This window comes from Geotrypetes seraphini, chromosome 6 (genome assembly GCF_902459505.1).
Source record: "Geotrypetes seraphini chromosome 6, aGeoSer1.1, whole genome shotgun sequence".
NCBI classification, from domain to species: Eukaryota; Metazoa; Chordata; class Amphibia; order Gymnophiona; family Dermophiidae; genus Geotrypetes; species Geotrypetes seraphini.
In genome coordinates this window covers 3841257-3864833 of record NC_047089.1, presented here as the reverse complement: position 1 = coordinate 3864833, position 23577 = coordinate 3841257, and the positions used below count along the sequence as shown (strand labels likewise).

Sequence of the window (23577 nt, the reverse complement as noted above, 5' to 3'; positions counted from 1 at the left end):
TCTCAGATAAGTTTATTTTGTATAAATATGAAGTAACAGCTTTACATATGCACAATTAGCACTTAGAATATTTTCTAAAATATTGCAGTCCTGCCTCTTGGCAATCAAGGATTACATTTGGAAAATTTAGGATATTTTTTCACTGATTTGTGTTAAAAAGCTTACTGATAGTTAATATTTGGTGCACAGTTATTTTGTTCTAATGTGTATTTAGGATGTACTTGGTTTTAATTTTTTGAATTGCTGCTAACTACATTAGGTGGTTCTTTGGATCATAAAGAAGGTATAGAAACTTCAGCTTTTTAAAACAAAGAATTCGTCATTCAAGCGGGAAACAGTCTTTTTGCAGATCTGGGACTCTAATTCAATCGCTTTCCCCTAGGGCCAGAAGTCTGGTCTTAAACTCGTTTTAGCTGATGATACCGTATGTCCTTGGCTATTTACATGGGTTGGTTGGTGTGTTGTTTGGCTGAATGTGGATGGTTGGGTGAGTGTTGTCCGTACGTAGGATGGTAGGGGGAGCGATTCTTGGGGGGGGGAGTTGGGGGGTTGTCCTCTTTGCTGTTTGCTAGTGGCATAAGAACACAGCTAGCTCAGCAGTCTCTTTGCTATCTTTGTGGTACTGGATAGGGGTACCCGGGGTGGGGGTAAGGGGTTTCTGGGGTGGGGGAGTGTTTGCATTTGGGAGTGGGTGGGGGGGGGGAGCTGGGGGTTTCTTTGACAAACCTGTTTGTTGTACTATTGGTATTCTCAATCTTGTTGAACCATTGTTTTGTTTTGTGTATTTACTGATTGTGCATCAATAAAACATGAATTACCTTAAAACAAAGAATTCCATATCAGGAGGCCACTTAAAAGGTGAAATTTAAGTTTACTTGATCATCTTTTTCAATCCTGCCAGACCAATCTAGAACTCCTCTGTTCCTATCTGCAGGCAAGTTGAGATGGTCTGGCTGGATGATAATAATAATAATAATTTCTTTAGCACTCTCCAGACCAGTAGAGGTTAACTTTACGATTGGGTATATATCTAATCATGACCAGCAGGTGGAGACTGAAAACAAAACTTTGGGACAGTATATCCTAGCCCCTCCTCTCTATTTCCCTCAGTCTTCTTTCAGTCTCCAGCAGGTGTTGAGTGATCTGTACCCATCTCCCTTGGTAGGGCTGTTGGAATTTGTTTAGGGGTTTATTGTCCCTGTTTTTAGCCGGACGGAGCTTGGACGGACTCTGTTTGGGGGTTCGTCCGACCTCGGGGGTGTCAAACCCGGCGGGTCACGAGCGGGGTCCCTCCCCCCACTTCCTCCACCTCCCCATATTTTTTTAGAGGAGCCTCAGCAGTAAGCCTTGCCCCCTAAATCAAGCAAGGCATATTGCTTCGAGAGCCTGTGGAGTCTGTTCTGTAAAAAAAAAAAAAAAAAAAAATCCTGAGGTAGTGCTGGTCTGGAGGGTTGTATCCCTTTAAGAAAACTGTATTTTACTGTATTTTTTCAACTAACCGGCACTTTTTTACAGCTAGGTCGCGTATGGAGCAATGAGCACTTCTAAAGGGAAAAAGTGCTCATTGTGCTCCAGACGCGAGGCACTCGCGGCCGGCCTGTGCAAGCGGTGTTCAGGCCGGTGCGGTGGAGGAGCTCCGTCGGCAGCGGCTGCAGGCGCCCAGAGCTCCCCGCCGATGGTGCCTCGCGAGTCGGCAGGGAACGGTGGAGAAGCCCGGTCTTCTCCGTCCGCCCACGGAGGGATTCCCCGAGCCGCCGACGGTCGGGTTTTAGAGGATTCCCTCTCAGCTGATATTTTGACAGCTGATGCCGGCTTGCCTGTTTTAGCGGCTGAGATTATTCAGGTCTCTCAGCCGCTGCAGGCTGTGGAGGGAGCTGTTTTGGCGGGAAAGACGCCATCTTCTCTGTCTGGCCCCTCCATTTTGTCTTCCACCTCAGGTGACCTTCCCCCTGTTTTGGCTAAGCAGGGGCAGGTTTCTGCTGGGTCCCCTGCTGTGGCAGGGAGTCCCTTGGGACCCTCGGGGGGGTTTTTCCCCTGATTTTTTCTTTTCATTATGCAAAGCCTATTTTCAGGCGGCTGGGGGTCCCGGTTGCGCCCAGGGGGTCTCGGGGGGTGGGGTTTCCTCCGCGCTCCCTGCGGCTTTGCCTCTCTCGTCTGACGTGACGTCCCCTCCGCCGCCTCTCTTGTCCAAGCGTCCGCGGGTGTCGTGGGACGAGGATTTGTGGTCGGAGGAACGTGTCGGTCTGGAGGAGGACCTGGACCCTTCTGAGGAATTCCAGGACCCTCTGGAGGGGACGGAAGCTGGCGGCGGGTTGTCGGGTTTCCCGTTCTCCAGTGACGAGGCGTCCGTGGTGCGCCTTTTTCAGAGAGATGAGCTGCCTGACCTTATTCAACAGGTTTCTTCGGCTTTGCGTTTTGAGGACGCGCCGCCGGAGACTCCGCGTGTGGGGGACCCTCTGTTACGAGGGATCCGGTCCGTTTCCCGCTCTTTTCCTATGCATCAGGATATTCGGGATATTATTCTTGAGCAGTGGAAAACGCCGGAGACGCCGTTTCGGCTGGCGCGCAGCATGGCTCGCCTGTATCCCATTCCTGAAGGGGATCGGGCTACGTTAGCTTCGCCAGTCGTGGATGCGGTGGTCTCGGCTATTTCCAAGCGGCATACCGTGCCTGTTGAGGGCGGTTCTGCCTTGCGGGACTCTGAGGAGCGCAAATTGGAGACCATCCTTAAGCAAAATTTTCAAGTCTCTGCCTTTGGGGTCCAGGCGGCTATTTGTGGGGGACTGGTCGCTCGCGCCGTGTTTCGGTGGGCGGAGCGGGTCTTGGATCGAGAGTCTGACGACTGGTCTCTGGTGGATCAGGAGGTAGCGAAGATTGAGATGGCTGCCTCATTCCTCTCGGATGCTCTGTATGACTTGGTGCGGATCTCGGCTAAGTCCATGGCTTTTGGCGTGGCCGCAAGGCGTGTGTTGTGGCTGCGCGCTTGGGCGGCGGATGCTGCGTCCAAAGCTAAGCTTACTAAATTTCCCTTTCGGGGGTCGTTTTTATTTGGAGAGGACTTGGATAAGTTGATTCAGACTCTGTCGGACTCGAAAGTTCCCCGTTTGCCGGAGGACCGTGCCCGCCCGGCGTCTCGGGGTGGTGCGGCCCGGGGGCGTTTGTGGGAATTTCGCAAGTATCGCCCTGGGCGTGGGGCTGCTTCTTTCCAGTCTCCGGGGTTTTCCCGGGGTCGGTTCTTCCAGCGCATGCAGCCCTTTCGGGGGGCCCGTCGGGGGGCAGGGAATCCCTCCGCCGGTTCCCCCGCTTCCCGTCCTGCACAATGACGCCTTGCCGGCGCCCCCCTTGGTTCCGGTGGGGGCCCGGCTGCACGACTTTTTTCCCAAATGGGCCGAGATCACGTCCGATCAGTGGGTCCTGGAGGTGGTGCGGGACGGTTATGCCCTGGAGTTCGCCCGCTCTCTGCCGGATTTTTTCCTCGCTTCTCCATGTCAGACTCCTGGGAAGACGCTGGCGTTTCGCCAGACCCTTCAGCGCTTGCTAGATCTCAGGGCAGTAGTTCCGGTGCCCCCCCCGGAGTGGGGCACGGGCAGGTACTCCATTTACTTTGTGGTGCCCAAGAAGGAGGGGACTTTTCGGCCCATCCTCGATTTGAAAGGGGTCAACAGGGCTCTCAAGGTTCCCTCTTTCCGTATGGAAACGCTGCGGTCGGTCATTCTGGCGGTTCAGCCGGGGGAGTTTCTCACTTCTCTCGATCTGACGGAGGCCTACTTGCATGTTCCTATTCGGGCCTCTCATCAGCGTTTCCTGCGCTTTGCGATCTTGGGTCGGCACTATCAGTTCTGTGCGCTTCCCTTTGGGCTGGCCACGGCTCCCCGGACGTTCACCAAGGTGATGGTGGTCGTCGCGGCAGCCTTGCGGTCGGAGGGCATCCTGGTACACCCCTACCTGGACGACTGGTTAATTCGGGCCAAGTCGTTGCAGGAAAGCTCCCGGGTTACGGCTCGGGTGGTGGAGTTTCTCCGGTCGCTGGGCTGGGTGGTCAACCTTTCCAAGAGTCGGTTGGTTCCGGCTCAGCGTCTGGAGTACCTCGGGGTGCTGTTCGACACCTCCTTGGGGAAGGTCTTCCTCCCAGAGGCCCGGGTGAGCAAATTGCAGTCTCAGATTCGCCTGCTTTTGGCGTCCCGGTGTCCTCGGGCGCGAGATTTCCTCCAGGTCCTGGGGTCGATGGCGGCGTCCCTGGACGTGGTGAGGTGGGCGCGGGCCCACATGCGTCCTCTCCAGTATGCTCTGCTCCGGAGGTGGTCTCCCCAGAGGCACGGGATGGATGTTCCGGTTCCCCTGCGAGGCTTGGCGCGCTGCAGTCTGCGTTGGTGGCTCCGGACCCCTCACCTAGTTCAGGGGGTGGGTCTGGATCTTCCGCAGTGGACGGTGCTCCTTACGGATGCGAGTCTCCTGGGTTGGGGGGCCCAGTGCCTGGGTCACTCAGCTCAGGGAACCTGGTCCACGGAGGAGGCCTCCTGGTCGATCAACGTGTTGGAGACCAGGGCGGTCCGGCTGGCGCTGTTGGCTTTCCACTCCCTTTTGTTGGGCAAGTCGGTCAGAGTCCTGTCGGACAATGCCACGGCGGTGGCTTATGTCAATCGTCAGGGGGGCACCAAGAGCACTCTGGTGGCGCAGGAGGCGGCTCGGCTCATGGTTTGGGCGGAGTCGCATCTTCTGGACCTCTCGGCCTCTCACATTGCCGGGGTAGAAAACGTTCAGGCGGACTTCCTCAGTCGTCACTTCTTGGATCCGGGAGAGTGGTGTCTCGGCGCCGAGGCGTTTCAGTTGCTAGTGCGTGCTTGGGGGCAGCCCCTGATGGATCTGATGGCTACAAGTGGCAACGCCAAAGTACCCCGCTTCTTCAGTCGTCGCAGGGACGGTCTGGCCGAGGGTCTGGATGCTCTGGTCCAACCGTGGCCAACGGAGGGGCTGTTGTATGTGTTCCCTCCTTGGCCATTAGTGGGCAGAGTACTGCTTCGCGTTGTTCGCCATCCGGGGCTGGTGGTTTTGGTGGCTCCGGATTGGCCTCGTCGTCCGTGGTATGCGGATCTGGTGAGGCATCTGGTGGCGGATCCTCTTCCTCTGCCTCTCGGGTGCGATCTTCTGACGCAGGGTCCCATTCCCATGTTCGACCCGTCTCCCTTTTGTCTTACGGCTTGGCTCTTGAAAGGGGCCGCCTGAGTAAGAAGGGATATTCCGACAAGGTGATCTCTACACTTTTGGGGTCCCGGAGGCTTTCTACCTCTCGGGCTTATGTACGGGTTTGGCGTCTTTTTGAGGAATGGTGCCGAGCGCGGGGAGTGGTCTCCTTTCGCGCTTCTCTGCCTAACATTCTAGAGTTTTTGCAGGATGACCTGGATAGGGGCCTGGCCTGGTCTTCTCTTCGGGTTCATCTGGCGGCCCTGTCGGCTTTTCGGGGGCTGGTGACAGGTCAGCGTTTGTCAGCCATTCCTGATGTGATTCGCTTTCTTAGGGCGGCCAAGTTGCTCAGGCCTCCCATAAGGCCCTCGGTTCCCTCTTGGGATCTCAATCTGGTTCTCTCTGTTCTAGTGCGCCCTCCTTTCGAGCCGTTGGATGGCTGTTCGTTGAAGGACCTTACGCTGAAGTCGGTCTTTTTGGTGGCCATTACTTCCGCTAGACGGGTGTCGGAGCTACAGGCTTTTTCTTGTAGGGCTCCCTTCCTGGAGTTTTCGAAGGAGCGGGTTGTTTTGCGGCCTGTTCCTTCCTTTCTGCCGAAGGTAGTTTCTCCTTTTCATGTCAATCAATCGGTGGTCCTCCCGGTCTTGGGTAGTCGGGAGGGTTCTTCTGAGCAACGACAGCTGCGCAAGTTGGATGTCGGTCGGGTCCTCCATGCTTATGTGCAGAGGACCCGGGAGTTTCGGAGCTCCGATCATCTCTTTGTGCTTCTGGCGGGTCCTCGGCGGGGGGCTGGCGCTTCTAAGGCTACTATTGCGCGCTGGATCAAGGAGATGATTGCTTCCGCTTATCTTCTGAGTCAGAAGCCGGTTCCGGAGTTTCTCAAGGCTCATTCCACTAGGGGTCAGGCGGCTTCTTGGGCTGAGTCGTCGCTTGTGCCTCTGGTGGATATTTGTAAGGCTGCGGTTTGGTCCTCCTTGCATTCTTTTGTTCGGCATTATCGGGTAGATGTTCAGGCGCGTCGGGACGCGGTGTTCGGTGAACGTGTACTGGTATCGGCCCTTCGGGGGTCCCGCCCGTGAGGGGACTGCTTTGGTACGTCCCAATCGTAAAGTTAACCTCTACTGGTCTGGAGAGTGCTAAAGAAGGAGAAATTAGGTTCTTACCTGCTAATTTACTTTCTTTTAGCTTCTCCAGACCAGTAGAGGTCCCCACCCTGTCTGTTGTTGTTGTTGTTGGGGCTGTTGCGCGGGCAGTTTTTGGTTTTTGCTGCGGGTTCTAGTATTTTTCTAGGGCCGGGGAGTATTGAAGAACAGCGGCTGTGGCTCGGCTGGCTTAGCTGGCGAGCTGTGGGGACCTTCTTCCTTCGGGAATTTCTCCTCTGCATTTTCCAACAGCATTTTTGGGTATGTTTTTGTTACTCCTTTCGGAGTATTGTTTTTTCTCTCTGTTGTTTTCCAGTTCTTGGTTCTGCTTGGCTATTCGGCAGACTGAGGGAAATAGAGAGGAGGGGCTAGGATATACTGTCCCAAAGTTTTGTTTTCAGTCTCCACCTGCTGGTCATGATTAGATATATACCCAATCGTAAAGTTAACCTCTACTGGTCTGGAGAAGCTAAAAGAAAGTAAATTAGCAGGTAAGAACCTAATTTCTCCTTATTTTCTTGTATACCGCCCCACCAGCAGTTCTAGGTGGTTCACAAAAGAAGAACTGAAACATTTCAGCAGAAAAATACAATTTCAAAAACACTCTACTACATACATTGATCAAATGCAGTATTAGTTAAAATACAGTTTCAGACACATTACTATCGATTAAAACGTAGGTTAAAAATAATTGATATAAAAACACCATCATAAATATAATTAAAAAATCATCATTCTATATCTTATCTTATGGGAAAATTATATCATTCATTGCAAAAATCTATTAATGGTCCCCAAATCAATTTTCCCATAATAAGATATTGATAAGAGGGGGGGTGGGAGGGTTTATTTTATTCATCTTAAAATATAAATAATTTATCAATATATCTTGTTGTATTATATGCAGTTGCCAAAGGAAGGGGAGGGGATGGGTTTATAATTGAGAAATTGTTGGTATGCTTATTAAATATTATATACTGTTTCAAGATTATAGTAAAAGATTATATAATATATATATAGTAATGTATGAAGGAATATCGAGTGTGTACATAATGAAATTGTATAAATTTAAGTGGTACACTTGTTATATGAAAAATGAATAAACTTAAAACGAAAAAAAAACAAAAACATCATTCTGGGTCTAGTGGTAGGCAGGCCTAATGATAGGCAGGCAGGGCCCCCCACCCCATCGCAGGCAGGCAGGTCCCCTAATTACCTTAATTCTTCTGGTGGTCCAGTGCTGTGTAGGGCAGGAGCCTTCACCCGAGAGGCAGAGTCAGAGCGGCAAGAAGGCAGGCATGAGGTTTTTGCTTCCTGCCTTGTTCCGTGCTGCTCCATGAATGGCGGTTTAGCACTGTAGGACAGGAGCTTTCAGCCTCCTGCCCTTCCCTCCTGCTTTTTCCTAAGTAGCAGTGGCAGAGTCAGAGCGGCAAGAAGGCAGGCGCTAGTTTTTCACTTCCTGCCTTGTCCCGTACCATTCACATAGCGGCGTGGGACAAGGCAGGAAGCGAAAAACTCGTGCTTGCCTTGCCTTGAGGTGGGAAGCCCTGCCTGCTTGTTTGCCGCAGGGTGGGAAGCCCTGCCTGCCTGTCACTAGGCCATAGGGCAATAGAATAACATATGATCTAATGTTCCTTTTTCATGTCCACAAGATCAACATAAAGAAAAATATTTTATTTATTTCTAAACTTCTTGATCACCAATAACTAAGCGGTTAACAAAATAAAGCGTTCACAATGGTTTGGAGGACAACATACATAAAATACTTTCCATACACTACATTAGCCCACTAAAGCTAGCAGGAAAATTACATCATCAATCTCCAGTGAAATTCCTCATTTGGGATCTCTCTCCAAGGAAGACCGGTTACAGTTTTCTTAAACTGTAACCGGTCTAGACAGGACCTCAGGATGCCAGGGAGAAGATTCCATAGATTTACTCCTGCCACGGACGACGTTGCCATTCTTGATTTAATATACCGAAGAGCATTCTCCTTCAGACCTCAGATTCCTCCCACAAGGTTTGAAAATTCAATGGAACAGATCCCTACAGACTCTGATGTACCACTGATCGCATCTTCAAGCCACCGAGCTAACAGGAGTCCATACTACACGTCTAATCACAAAGAATTAAGATTGTTTCATAGAAGCAGATTGACAGCTTCAGAACATGAATTGCCATTGAGCATCAGACAGTTCCCGGGACCATATGCTACTACTTCTACTATTAGTTATTTCTAAAGCGCTACCAGACGCAGGTAGCGCTGCACACAGAGAATAAGAAAACAGTCCCTGCTCAAAAGAGCTTACAAGCTAAACAGCATATCATGGATACAGTCATTTTTGTAAGTCATGCCAGTTTATTATGAACATTCAAGCAAAGCAGGTAAATTATTGGCAACATTTTTAAAAGCTAATAGAAATAGGAAACATATTACTGCTTTTAGGAATGGGAAAGGTCCGATTGTTACAGAAAATGCTGATATTTCAAAACAATTTATGAAATTCTATGAAAAGCTTCTGAGTGTGTAAATGGAAGGAAGCCTGTAAGTCATTTTTGAATAAATTAAATGGTCCCAAACTTCCAGAAAATGATACAGAAATATTAAACTCACCAATATCAGAGGAGGAAATAATTAAGACTATCAAGTAAAATACCTGGATTTGAGGGATATACTGTTGAATTTTATAAACATTTCCAGGGCCTTTACTTACACATTTACATTGTGTATTTAGTCATGTATTAGATCAAGGTTTATGATTGTAATTCCTAAACCACATAGAGACCCAACTGATGTAAGCAATTATAGACCAATTTCGTTAAAATTTTGGCAAGTAGATTTAGCAAATGTGTAGCCGAAATTAATTGCATCTGAGCAAACTGGATTCTTTGCAAAACGACATTCCTCAAACAATACCAGGTTGTGTTTTCAGATGCTTCAAATTGCAAAATCTTTAGAATCACCTGCTTTCTTGGTATCGTTAGATGCTGAGAAGGCATTTGACAGAGTTGAATGACCATACATGATGGATGTGTTAGCAATAATTTTTGCAAAATGGAAAAGGTGCTTGTCCGGTTTCAAGAAGTGCACCCGGTGTGATCGGCTGCTGTCGATCACCGACCCTCATCAGTGGTGCATTTTGTGCTTGGGGGCTGATCACTCTACGGATTCGTGCCCCCAGTGCGCGACTTTTCAATCCCGGGCTCTCTGCCACTGTCGGGCACGCATGGTGGACCTGTTTGTGGTTGAGCAGGCCTCGGTCCCAACCTCTACTTCGGCCCCGGCCTTGGCCTCGGCAACCTCGGCCCCGCCTCAACTGTCCTCGACATCCAAGACCTCGGCCTCAACTCGAAGTCTTCAGCTCCAGGTAAGTCCCCGCTTCCCTCCTCAGGTTCAACGCCAGCGAAGAAGTTGCCTCGGGGGATCCGGCTGTGCAAGGGGGGGGGGGGTGCGCCGCCCTTGACCTCGTCCAAGTCCTCCAAGATTTCTGTGCGTGCTTCCACCCCTCGGGAATACTCAATGTCGAGGTCTCCCTCGATGGAATGCACTGCGTCCTCTGAGATGCCATCCATGATGGCGGTACCTGTGTTCCAGGACATGCTCCAGGCTTTAATATCCTCAGAGCTTTCCTCGGCCTTGGCCCACCTGCAGCCTGCCTCGACCTCGCGGGAGCCAGATCAGCATGAGCGGGGCCCCGTAGGTTGTCGAAGCGTACCCAGGACTCCCCCCCCGAGGCGGGGGCGTTCCCAAGCTGTCCACGCTGTCGGGGCCCTCCGGGTTTCGGAGCTGTCTCTCTCTAACCCTCAGTTGCTCTTATCGCCTTGGTTGGGGGTCCGGGCCGCCGTGATTTCGAAGGGTTCTTTGGAGGGGGGGTCCCGGGACCCGTCTCCGAGGCATCGGCGAGCTCCAGTGCCTCCCACCCCTAGGTCTTCCCCGCGGGGGTCCTTGGGGCACCGTCGGTCCTCGACCCCGGCACGTTCTCTGGGCGCTGCCTCTTGGGGTTCAGAGCAAGGTGTTGGGCGTGAGCCTCGCTATTCTCGTGAGGCGTCGCCCTCCTTTTCAGCTGCCTGCCAGTCTCGTTCGGTTACTCCTCCGGACGATCGGGACGGGGCTCGCCCTTCTTCATTCTCGAGGTTCGTGCAGGATATGGGACGGGCGCTCAATTTGGACCTCCAGTCTGACTCCAAATACACAAAGGAGTTTTTGGAGGAAATGGATTTGCCTTCTCCGCCCCGGGAGTCCCTCCGGCTCCCCTTGAACCCGGTGCTCCGTCAGGCCTTCCTTAGGAACTTGGAGACCCCCATATGCGGTTACGGCCGTCCCGTCTAAGATGGAATCCAAGTACCGGATGGTGCCGTGTCCAGGGTTTGAGCAAGCTCTGTTGTCTCACCAGTCGCTGCTGGTGGAGTCCTCGCTTAAAAAATCTCACCCCTCCCGGGTTTCTGCAGCGGTCCCGCCAGGACGCGAAGGCAGAACTATGGATAAGTTTGGGAGGCGGCTGTACTAGAATTCAATGATGGCAAATCGAGTCTTGAATTATGCGTTTACTTTCAAAAGCTGGGCATGCATCACCTCGGACACTTGGGTCCTCAACGTTGTGGAGAATGGCTATTCCCTCAACTTCCGGGAGTTACCTCCCGACAATCCACCAAGCGCGTGTCCTTCGAACCGGGCACAGTTGGCTCTGCTGTTGTCGGAGGCACAGGCTTTTCTGCGCCTTTGGGCAGTGGAAGTTGTCCCCCCTTGCCAGCAGGGCCGGGGATTCTATTCCAGATACATTTTGGTTCCCAAGAAAACCGGGGACCTTCGTCCGATCCTGGATCTCCGAAGTCTCAACCGGTATCTGGTTCAGGAGAAGTTCAGGATGCTCTCCCTTCCAGTTCTGTACCCCCTGCTCGACGAGGGGGACTGGCTGTGCTCCCTCGATCTGAAGGAAGCTTACACCCATGTTCCGGTGCATCCCGCTTATCGCCGGTTCTTGCGCTTTCAGGTGGGGGAGTTGCACCTTCAATACCGGGTCCTCCCCTTTGGGCTGGCTTCGTCTCCCCGAGTCTTCACGAAGTGTCTCGTGGTTGTTGCGGCGGCCCTGCGGTCCAGGGGCCTTCAGGTCTTTCCTTACCTCGACGACTGGTTGATCAAGGCGCCATCGAGGGAGGGGGTTATTGCAGCGACCCGACAGACTTGTCTTCAAAGTCTAGGGTTTTCCCAAGTCCCAGCTGTGCCCCTCGCAGTCTCTGCAATTCATCGGGGCTGTGCTGGACACGGTTCAGCTTCACTCGTTCCTGCCTCTGAATCGGCAGGAGGCGCTTGTCCGACAGTGCGAACGGGTTTCCCTGCGACCCTGGGTCTCGGCCAAGCAGATGATGGTCCTCTTGGGTCACATGGCCTCCACCATCCATGTCACGCCGTTTGCCCGGTTGCATCTTCAGGTTCCTCAGTGGACCTTGACGTCCCAGTGGCGGCAGGACCGGGACCCCGCTTCCCGTCTCATTGCAGTGACTCCTTCTTTGCGGCGCTCGCTCTGTTGATGGACCGACTCTTCCAATCTTTCCAGGGGTTTGCGCTTTCTCGCTCCTCTACATCGCAGGGTTCTGACCACAGACTCTTCGGAGTACGCGTGGGGGGCTCACCTCGACGGTCTTCGGACCCAGGGCCCTTGGTCGGCTGCAGATCGCCGATGTCACATCAATCTGCTGGAGCTTCGGGCCATTTACTTGGCAGTGGTGGCCTTTTGTCATCTGCTTCGGGACCAGGTGGTCCTCGTACGTACGGACAATCAGGTGGCGATGTATTACGTCAACAAGCAGGGAGGTATGGGGTCCCTGTCTTTTTGACGGGAGGCCCTTCGCCTTTGGGATTGGGTGTTCCGCCACAACATCTTTCTTCGTGCGGTTTACATTCAGGGGAAATGCAACTGTCTGGCGGACAAGCTGAGTCGCCTTCTGCAGCCGCACGAATGGTCTCTTCATTCTCAGACGTTGCGTCAGGTGTTCGAGCGCTGGGGGACTCCTCAGATAGATCTGTTTGCTTCCCCCCTCAATCACAAGTTGCCTCTCTTCTGTTCCCGGATATACTCTCAGAATCGGCTCGAGGCGGATGCTTTCCTCCTGGCTTGGGAGGGGAAGTTCCTTTATGCGTTCCCGCCTTTTCCTCTAATTTTGAGAACGTTGGTACATCTCAGGTCGACTCATGCCGATCTGATCCTGATTGCTCCTCGGTGGCCTCGGCAGCCCTGGTTCACCCTGCTTCTTCAGCTCAGTGTCAGGGAGCCTCTTCTTCTGCCTGTTTTTCCTTCTCTGCTGTCTCAGAGTCGGGGTTCCCTGTTGCATCCCAATTTGCAGTCTCTGCATCTGACGGCTTGATTCCTTTCCACCTGATTCCTTCTGTTCAGTTGTCCCGGTCAGTGCGAGATGTTTTGGAGGCCTCTCGTAAGGCGTCTACGCGGCAATGTTATTCCCAGAAGTGGACTAGATTTGCTTCTTGGTGTGCTTCGCATCGTCTCAAACCTTTGTCTGCTTCTTTGTCTTCAGTTCTGGAGTATTTGCTTCATTTGTCTCGTTCTGGCCTTAAGACAAATTCTGTTCGGGTCCATCTTAGTGCGATTGCAGCCTTCCATCAGCAGCTTGATGGGAAGCCCATTTCTGTCCACCCTTTGGTTTCTCGTTTTATGCGAGGGCTTTTGAATGTCCATCCTCCTCTCAAGCCTCCTCCTGTGGTTTGGGATCTCAATGTGGTTCTTGCTCAACTGATGAAACCTCCTTTTGAGCCTCTGGATAAATCTCAACTTAAATTCCTTACTTGGAAGGTGATTTTTTTTGCTTGCGCTCACCTCTGCTCGTAGGATTAGTGAGATACATGCTTTGGTGGTGGATCCACCTTTTACTGTATTCCATCATGACAAGGTGGTTCTCCACACTCATCCTAAGTTTTTGCCCAAGGTGGTGTCTGATTTCCATCTCAGTCCGTCCATTGTGCTTCCTGTCTTTTTTTTCCCAAGCCCCATTCTCATCCTGGGGAAGTGGCGCTGCATACTCTTGACTGTAAGAGGGCGTTGACTTTCTATCTTCAAAGCACTCAGCCTCATTGGAAGGTTCCTCAACTGTTTCTATCTTTTGATCCTAATCGGTTAGGTCACCCGGTTTCCAAGCGCACCTTGTCCAATTGGTTGGCGGCTTGTATTTCCTTCTGCTACGCTCAGGCTGGTCTTGCGCTGCATGGCCGGGTCACGGGGCATAAGATCCGGGCGATGGCGGCTTCTGTCGCTTTCCTCAGGTCTACGCCTATCGAGGAGATCTGCAAGGCTGCCACTTGGTCTTCGGTTCATACCTTCACCTCACACTACTGTCTGGATACTTTATCCAGGAGCGACGGCCGATTTGGCCAGTCGGTTTTGCGTAATCTTTTTTCCTAAATTGCCATCCTTCCACTGTCCCTTTTTTGGTTGGCTTGGAGGTCACCCACATGTGAGAATATGCTGCCTGCTTGTCCTGGGATAAAGCACAGTTACTTACCGTAACAGGTGTTATCCAGGGACAGCAGGCAGATATTCTCGCAACCCTCCCACCTCCCCGGGGTTGGCTTCTTTGCTGGCTATGTGAATTGAGGACCACGAGGTAGGGATGCGCCCTCTAGTGGAGCGGGAAGGCATGCACATGCGTGGTGCAGCATAGAAAACTTGAATCTTCAATCAAGTTTGCTTGAAAAGTTGTCCGCGTCGGGGCTCTGTGGATGACGTCACCCACATGTGAGAATATCTGCCTGCTGTCCTTGGATAACACCTGTTACGGTAAGTAACTGTGCTTTTAGGCTGCAAGATCTAATTGGGGTTGTGCTCCCACAATATTTGAAATTAAACCCTATTATAAAGTCTACTCAAAGGGCACTTGTTGAAATTGACTCTCAGTTGGATATTCCTTTTGAAAGATCAAATCTCTGTCCTCTTTGGGGGAAATGAGAATATCTGCATTGATGGAAAATGCATCCTATGGAAAGAATGGATGGAATTGGGTATGTATACTTTGTCAGACATTGACTTCAAACTGCCTGATCGTACTTTCTCACAATTACGTGTTAGTTACCAAGTTAGATTTTCGCATAGCTTCAAGTGGTTGCAGCTTCGGCATGCCATGGTAAGTTCAAGAATCCCATTAAAATCACCAGAACCAAGTATTCTTTCAATATGTTGATTAAAGGTCTTAAGCAGAATAGACATTTTAAAAATAAAGGATCATTTTTTTTTCCTGCACTGGCTCCCTCTCTAACACTCTTCTGTATTCCTAGACTTTGGTATAATGTGCACGTTAGAAGCAATAATTCTCTTCTTTACCCATGTCTTTAGGCCGAAAACTCCAATAAGCGTCATCGTCCTATTGGCATCGGGGTGCAGGGACTAGCAGATGCTTTTATCCTGATGAGATATCCATTTGAAAGCCCAGAGGCACAGCTACTAAACAAGCAGATCTTTGAAACTATTTATTATGGTGCTTTGGAAGCTAGTTGTGACCTTGCCAAAGAACATGGACCATATGAAACTTACAAGGGGTGTCCAGTCAGTAAAGGGGTAAGGAACAATTGCTGTGTGGTTGGTCATAGCAATGCATTTTGCATATATGGGCATATTGGCGCATCTGGCTTTAGCAGGATTGAATAAGGTTTGGATAATTTCCTAAAAAAAAAAATCCATAAGCCGTTATTAAGATGGACTTGGAAAAAATCCACTTCTTATTTCTAGGATAAGCAGCATAAAATCTGTTTTAGTCTTTTGATATCTTGCCAGGTACTTGGGACCTAGGTTGGCCACTGTTGGAAACAGGACACTGGGCTTGATGGACATTTGGTCTGTCCCAGTAGGGCAACTCTTAAGTTCTTATGTAATTTACTAAAAGGCAGAGAAATTCTTGAACAGGTACAAGTATGAAACTTTGAAATGGTTGCTGCAAACTTAGCACAGTCTCAGATTATTTATCTGAGTGATCAGATTCTGCTATTGTGGCAGCAAAGGCCTAGCTGCTGGCTGGCTGCTTTATTTGTACATGCTGAAAGAAACCGTAAAACGTTAAAAAAATATTGTTTCAGTAAAAGATGGTTACCACTGTCTCTAAGCTATCTGCCATTAGTATGTATAAATAAAAAAGATGTTTTCGTTGGTTGCAATTGAAGCAGGCCATTCAAGTAGGGTTCCCTGAATGGAAAAATCTTAATACTCCATATAGTTTGGAATTTTTATGCTCTCAGGTGGATTTTCTGGGACACCAGGCCGCACAGTGGTATAAAACTATTAGTGAATTGGTTAAAAAAAAGCCTAAAAATGGTCTTAGGGATATTTGGAGCATTGAGATTAAGCATCAGATTTCAGCATCTCAATGGCCACAAATTTGGTCTTGGAGGATGAGGTGTACAATGTCTATGAGACAAACATGGTTTTTTCTTTTGCATAGAGCATTTTGGACCCCAGTTAGATTACAAAAGTTGAATAGTTCAAAGTCCAATAGATCATCTTCTGTTTTATTGCCCCTATATTTTAGCCTTTTGGAACTCAATCTGGGATCAAGTAAATTGTTTACTAGAAAATCATGTGATACGGTTCTATTTGGAACAGCTATGAGGAAAAAGTCAGATATCTTCTTTTAATAATAAACTTTTATTGATCATGACCGGAGTCACCATTCAACATATCACTAATAATTGGAAGGATTATAGTAGACTTAATTGTAACTTTTGGTGGAATTCATTGTGTCACATGTATAAAATGGAACGATCATTAGCTGTACAAAATGGCAATTATAAGAACTTTATTAAAATATGGGAGCCATTGACATCCTTTTGTAATGATTAAATGCCATTTTTCTATTGAAATATACACCATATACTATAGGGAGGGGGAGTGGTTCATATTGTATTGTTTATTTTAGTAATAATGGGGATGATGGGAGGGATGAGGGTTTATATATATACTTTATGATACTGTAGGAAGATTTTCAAGTGTTGTTTTTCAAAGTTATTTATTTTGTTATTTGTACACTTGAAAGTTTGGAAATGAATAAAGATTATTAAAAAAAAAAAAAAAGATGAACAAAAAACCCCAAAACACAAACCTATCAAAACACAAACCAAAGATAGTGGAACCCCCCCCCCCCCCAATATATGTAAATGTTTCTAATTTCTTATTCTTTACTTTGATAATTTTTCAAACCTTTAAAATTTTAACCACAAAAATGAAGGGAGAAAGAAAGACCTCTAAGGCTGGTGTTTTGTAAACATCGCAAACACCATGTTCTTGCCTCCAATATCTATCATAGGTCAACTCCCCCTTCCCCAGCATAACATATTACTACAAAGAAAAGCACCACCATTTCACATAGAGCTTTGAATGAGAGAATATTGGCTACTGTTTCTTATTTGTTGACAGCACCCCATGGACCAAGCTTCATGTGAAAACAGGAGCTGCCGTTTCAACTAGAGAATGGCACGGGGAAAAAAATCTATCACCGTCCCTGACTGTCCCCACGAGCTTGGTCCCCGTCCTGCAAACTGTCAGATCCCATCCGCACAAGCCTCAAATAGTTATGATTTTATACTGAACTTATTTTATTAAAGTATAAAAAGAGACAATATTCTGTATAATTGTCATTTTATAAACACAAATAATACAGAGCAAGGATCAACAAAACACCTGTCTCCCCTCCCTTTCACAAATATCCCCTCCAATACAGTATTGTGAAAACTGAACAAAACAAATTACTACAGAATGCTACATAGAAAAATCAAGCTAACAGAATACTTCAGTCACAAATGGCAGGAATAGTGTTAGGGGAGAGAAACAAGGTCAACTGCCCCCTGGTCGGAGAGAGAGCCCTAAGCCAGCTTGAAGCTAAAGAAGCACAGCCTGAGCTTTGCAGTTCCCAGTTATGTCTAATACCAGCTCTAGCAGGATACATATTTCAAATCTGAAATATTCTAATCACAAAATATAAAATAAATAATTTTTTTTCTACCTTTTGTCGTCTGGTAATTTTAACCTTCAAATCACATTGATCTCAGGCTTTGGTTTTGGGTTCCTTCTTTCTTCATCGTGGCATGGCTGGCTCGTGAAAGTAAAATAGGCACAAGAGGAGCTGGGGAGGAGATGCCGAGTCTGACATGGATGCAATTTTTTTAACCACAGGAGCAAGACTTTTCACCGCTCCCACGTGGCGGTAAAAGGTCTTGTCCCCATTCCTGCGGTAAACCAGTTGCAAATGTCTCCATTCCTACGGATTTACTGCGGTGACCATGGTTTACCTTGGTAAACAGTCCCCATGTCATTCTCTAATTTCAACATTAGATGTGACTAGGCCTCCTGAGAAAGCTTTTAGAAATAGCTTTATTTGGTGATCACACACTCATCCACCTTTTTTTTTATTTTTATATAAATCTTTCTTCATTTTTCATCTTTCAACAAGTGTAAAATTATTAAACAATTGACATTGAATGCATCACTTGAAATTCTATCATTTATAATGTTAATACATAAAATTTAATCCCTCCCCACCCATCCCTTCAATGTCATGTTCAATCAAATATATCACATAAAAATTCTTTCCTTTTAAACTAAACATTTAATAAAATTCAAAAACTTCCCTCCCATCCCCTCATTCACAATTGTACTTATAAAGTAGAATGGTATCTATTCATTGCAATATTTAGTTAATGGCCCCCATATCTCTTTAAATTTATTATAACTCCCTTTTTGTATAGCTATTATTCTCTCCATTTTATAAATATGACATAACGAATTTCACCAGAAATTATAATTCAGTCTGTTCCAATTTTTCCAATTACTTGTGATCTGTTGTATGGCGACTCCTGTCATTATCAATAAAAGCTTATTATTATTTGATGATATTTGGCTCTTTGTTCTCATTGATATACCAAATAAAATCATATCATATGATAATGCTTCATGATTCGCTAATAAACAATTAATTTGGGGCCAAATTGATTTCCAAAAGACCATTTTAAAATATTTCTTTTTTTTTTTAATTCTTTATTCATTTTTCCATCTTACAAGTGCACAATACTACATCATATTAACTTTTACATATCACTTGATATTCATACAATTTTAAAATTTAAAAATATTTCTAATTGTTCTTGCACATTAAGGTTTAACAAGTTTTATATTTTGCGTCAAAGTATGTACTGGATCCTGCCTGACCTCATGGAACATTATCTAGAGTGGTTAATTTTGGAATGGAAAATTTATGTCCCTAATACGTTTGTCTCATATATTAGACATTAAACTACCCAGTTATGCTAAAGATAATAACATTATCTTAGATACTTAACTGAAATTCCTATAGAACAATCTTTGTCAATCACTAGAAACATAGAAAATGACGGCAGAAAAGGGCCACGGCCCATCAAGTTTGCCCACTCTAATGACCCACTCCCCTAACTATGGCTGAACTCCAAGATACAAATAGGCGGATCAAAAATTGCAAGGAAAGATTGGATGCAAACATTAGAGGATGTTATTTCAAATGGAAAACTGCTTGATTTTTCACGGTTGCAACAATCTTTTTGGTATCTCAAGATTTCAATTTTATAAATGGTTGCAACTGAAGCAGGCTATTCAGAAAGGGTTCCCTGAATGGCGTAATTTAAAATTTTTTTTTATAGCCTGCAATTCCTCTGTTTTCAAGCAGATATGCTAGGGCATCAAGCTGCCAAGGGTATAAATTAATATCTGAACTTATGAATAAGAAACCCAAAAACGTTCTTAGGGATATTTGGAGCATTGAGATTAAGCAGTATATTTCTCGATGGCCATGTATTTGGTCTTGGAGGATGAGGTGAACAGCGTCAGCATCTATGAAACAAACTTGGTTCTTTTTGTTACATCGTTCTTTTTGGACCCCAGTTAGGTTGAATAAATTAGATAATTCTAGATCTAATAGATGCTGGCACTGTCACCTAGACATAGAAACATTAGACCATTGCCCTAGAATTTTGATTTTTTGGAAATCAATTTGGGGACATATCAATAATATTTTAAATTCTGAGATTCCTTTAACTTATGAAATAATAATTTGTGGTACTATTTTGCATATCAAAGATCCCCTAGATAAACATAAAAGACGTCTATTTTTAATTATGACAAGTACGGCTATACAATTGATTACAAGAAACTGGAAAAACTGGGATCGTCTCAACTTTACATTCTGGTGGGCAAGTTTATGTCTAATATATAAATATGAGAAAATGAATGCTGTTATATCAGGGAATAGTGAAAATTTTAAATTAATTTGGGGCCCATTGACTTCCTTTGTAGAATCCCTATAGTTATGGTTTGTTATTAGATAATATGCACATCCAGGGAGGTGGGATGGGTGGGAGGTAAACAAGGTTGGAAAAATTGGGTTGGGGGAGGGGAGGGTATTACTATGTTTTTAGGGGGTTTTTTTTTTCTTTTATTTCCAAATTCTTTATTCATTTTTCCATCTTACAACAAGTACACAATATTACATCATATTAAACTTTTACATATCACTTGAAATTCATTCAATTATGATTATACGCAATTTATCTTCATTGTAAACCGCCTAGAAGTCGCAAGATTGTTGGCGGTATATAAGAATAAAGTTATTATTATTATAAATTTATTCCCTCACCACCCACTCTTCCCACAAGTAATTTAATTCAAAATATCATATACATATTGTATTCCTATCTATTGAAGACCTTTAAAACAACTTTCTACCCTCCCCCCTCCCCCTACATATAAATGTACTTTCAGTGGAAAATGATGGAGGGTATTACTATGAATAAATCTTGAAAAATTTAACTGATGTCTATAGTGTAAAATTATTAATTTATACTGTATTCCACTTATTGTATGTATTTTAAAAATGAATAAAGAATTAAAAACAAAACAACCAATTTTTATTGATGACTTCACAACAGGTATAAAACCGCAGATGCATAAGCAAACAATGTGTGTCATCCCGATTTTCAATATATATACTCCTCCTCCCCTCCCCCCTGCAATGCTATGATGTATTCAATTAACAAGCAAGAATGCATATGAAATGACAATTATAATAAAACAAATAAGCAAAGATAACGTTAGGCATCCAAACTTTAGAGTAGAAAATCCTATCTTCACCCTCCCTCCACCCAACAACCAAAACCTACAAACCACAGAAAGGAAAAGCCCCCCTCCCCAAAAAAAAACACCAACTAAAAGCACACCAATGCCCCTGTGTGCCGTCCAGCCACTGTGCCTCATGATATTGCTATAACGTTCAAAATCTCACTACGAGGACGAGGTGGTAAAGTCTGAATGTAGAAATCACATATCAGAAGGAAACTTTTTTGCCCTTGAAACTCGCCTTAACTGTTTGCGCTCCAGTAACATTAAAGAGTGCAAACGATTTCTTGCACATTGAAATTGTGTAGAGAAACTTCTGCTTCTAAAGCATTTTGAATTGTATTTAAGACATAAATGTGAAAGTATATGAGACTCTTACAAAGGCACTGAATATGTGACTGTCGTTTTCTTTGTTCCTCAGATCTTACAGTATGATATGTGGGAAGTCACTCCTACGGATTTATGGGACTGGGCATCTTTGAAGGAGAAGATTGCTAAGTAAGTGCTTCATTTTCTATACCTGGGGGACTAGTGGGCCAACATGGATGGGGAAAGTCAGAGCTGTAACTAGGCATTAAGGCTGCATTCAGGGTGCCTCCAACAGGTATTCCACCAGAAATCTTTTCCATTTAAAATTTCCAGCATGCAACAATATAAAGTCTACCAGGCAAATTTCCTGATCCATCCAATATCACTTAGCAAAATGCTGGAACCAACTACAATCTTGTGACCACTATCTCAGGTTCAGAAAACTTCTAAAAGCATTTCTGTATCCGGGAGCCAACCCTGAATTAACTGAATGGCAATTGTAAAAGCCCATTCCTAAACTGTCTAATGCAACTGATTAACATAACATCTAGCAGACAAACATATAAATAGCTAAAGTAGATATAAATATTTGCATGAGTATAGCTTGCCCTCCTTTATCTAGCCCGTGAAACACAGATGCCAGCAATGTTTCTCTAATAGGCAGACTTCTAATGCCTGGTTGAGATGGATGCAAGAAACCCTAAGAATCCAGATATTGTTGAAGTTAGGAGGTTACATTTGTCTCCCAACAATGCCACTAAGATAGGAAGGCTACCAGTTTAAACGATGCAGTAGTTAGAATTCACACTGGAATCTATAGTTTTAGGAATTAAAAATGACTTGAAATAGATGTTGCTTCCAAAATAACATCTTCTATGGGGGTGCTTTTTTTTTTTGAAGTACCATTGTATCCCTCTTTGTATGGCAATTGTTCTTTCCATTTTGTATATGTGGCACAACGAAAGAACAATTGCCATACAAAGAGGGAATTATAACAATTTTAAAAAGATTTGGGGGCCATTGACAAATTATTGCAATGATTAGACACCATTAACCACTGAAAGTACCCTCATACATAGGGGGGAGGGGGGAGGGTATAAAGTTATATTAAAGGTTTGATCAATAGATAAGAATATATTATTTATATGATATTTTTGATTAAAATATTTGTGGGAAGTGTGGATAGGGAGGATGTAAATCTATGTTTTTAAGAAGATGTTAGAAGAAATACAAGTGATGTTTACAAGGTTTAAATGATGTAATATTGTGTTCTTGATGTAAGATGGAAAAATGAATAAAGAATTTTGAAAAAAAAATTACCATTGTATCCTTTTAAATGTTTTTTTTTTTTTATAATTTCTTTATTCATTTTTCATATTACAGCAAGTGTATCAGGAAAATACATATAACCTTATAAACATACACTTGATTTTCCTTCATGAATACTTTAAGTACAATATATCATATTTATAATCATATTTTTATGTTTTTGATAACATATATATCATTTAATATGCATGGCAAATATAAATAAAATAACCCTCCTCCCCAAACCCTCCTTTCATATTTCAGAAATTTTGACCCATTACTTAAAAATACATTAAAGTAATTTATACATATTGTAAGGTAAATAAAATAATACCCACCCACATCCCTACTTATCAATCTCTTATTATGGGAAAATGTTATTAATCATTACAAAAATCTGCCAATGGTCTCCAAATCTTCAAAAATTTACCAAAATAACCCTTCTGTGTTGCTATTGAGCGCTCCATTTTATATATGTGGCATACCGAATTCCACCAAAAATTATAACTTAATCTGTCATAATTTTTCCAGTTATATGTTATTTGTTGAATTGCTATTCCAGTTAATATGAATAAAAGTTTATTGTTATATGATGAAATTTGACTTTTTGCTCTCATTGTTGTACCGAATAAAATAGTATCATAAGTCAAGGCTATTGGATTGTCCATCAACCTATTTATTTGAGGCCAAATTGATTTCCAAAATAATAATATATATGGACAATAGAATAAAAGATGATCTAATGTCCCAGCCTCAAGATGACAGTGCCAACATCTATCAGTTAGATCTATCTAATTTTTGTAAACGAACAGGGGTCCAAAAAGCTCTAAGTAAAAGAAAAAACCATGTTTGTCTCATAGATACTGTACATCTTATCCTCCAAGACCAAAGTCGTGGCCATTGAGATGCATTAATTTGATGCTTAATCTCAATACTCCAAATGTCTCTAAGACCATGTTTTGGTTTTTTATTTACAAATCCAGATATTAATTTATACCACATTGCGGCCTGGTGACCAGTAGAAGCCACTTGAAAGCATAAGAATTCTAGGCTATGATAATTGTTAAGATTTTTCCATTCAGGGAACCCCACCTGAATGGCCTGCTTCAATTGCAACCATCTAAAATATTGTGATTTATTTAAACCAAATTTATGTTGCAATTGTGAAAAGTCAAGCAGTTTACCATTAATTATTACATCCTCTAAAGTACGTATTCCTGCCAACATCAAATGCTTCCAAATGATTTTAAAACCGCCTATTTTGATCTTGGGGTTTAACCAAATTGTTTGAATTACTGATTTATTTATTGAAATAGGAGTCAGATTGCTTATATACCTTAAAGTTTTCCATGTGTCAACAAATATTTTATGATCTTTATATAACCTTGGCATTTTGATACTAACTACGTGACCAAGACGCAGTGGAAACATAAGTCTCCACTCTAACCAGAACCAATCTGGAATATTGTCAATGGGCTCTGGGAGGATCCAATACATACCTTGTC

The 23577-nt window shown here is 45.0% G+C and overlaps 1 protein-coding gene across 1 annotated transcript in view; it reads left to right on the top strand.

Moving 5' to 3' along the window:
* The window catches only part of RRM1 (ribonucleotide reductase catalytic subunit M1), a 135888-nt gene that overhangs the window by 68606 nt on the left and 43705 nt on the right, over positions 1–23577 (top strand). The window contains exons 14-15 of the mRNA XM_033949190.1: positions 14663–14884; positions 20877–20953. Of these exons, the coding sequence (XP_033805081.1) occupies positions 14663–14884; positions 20877–20953 (299 nt within the window). The remainder of the gene's footprint in view (positions 1–14662; positions 14885–20876; positions 20954–23577) is intronic.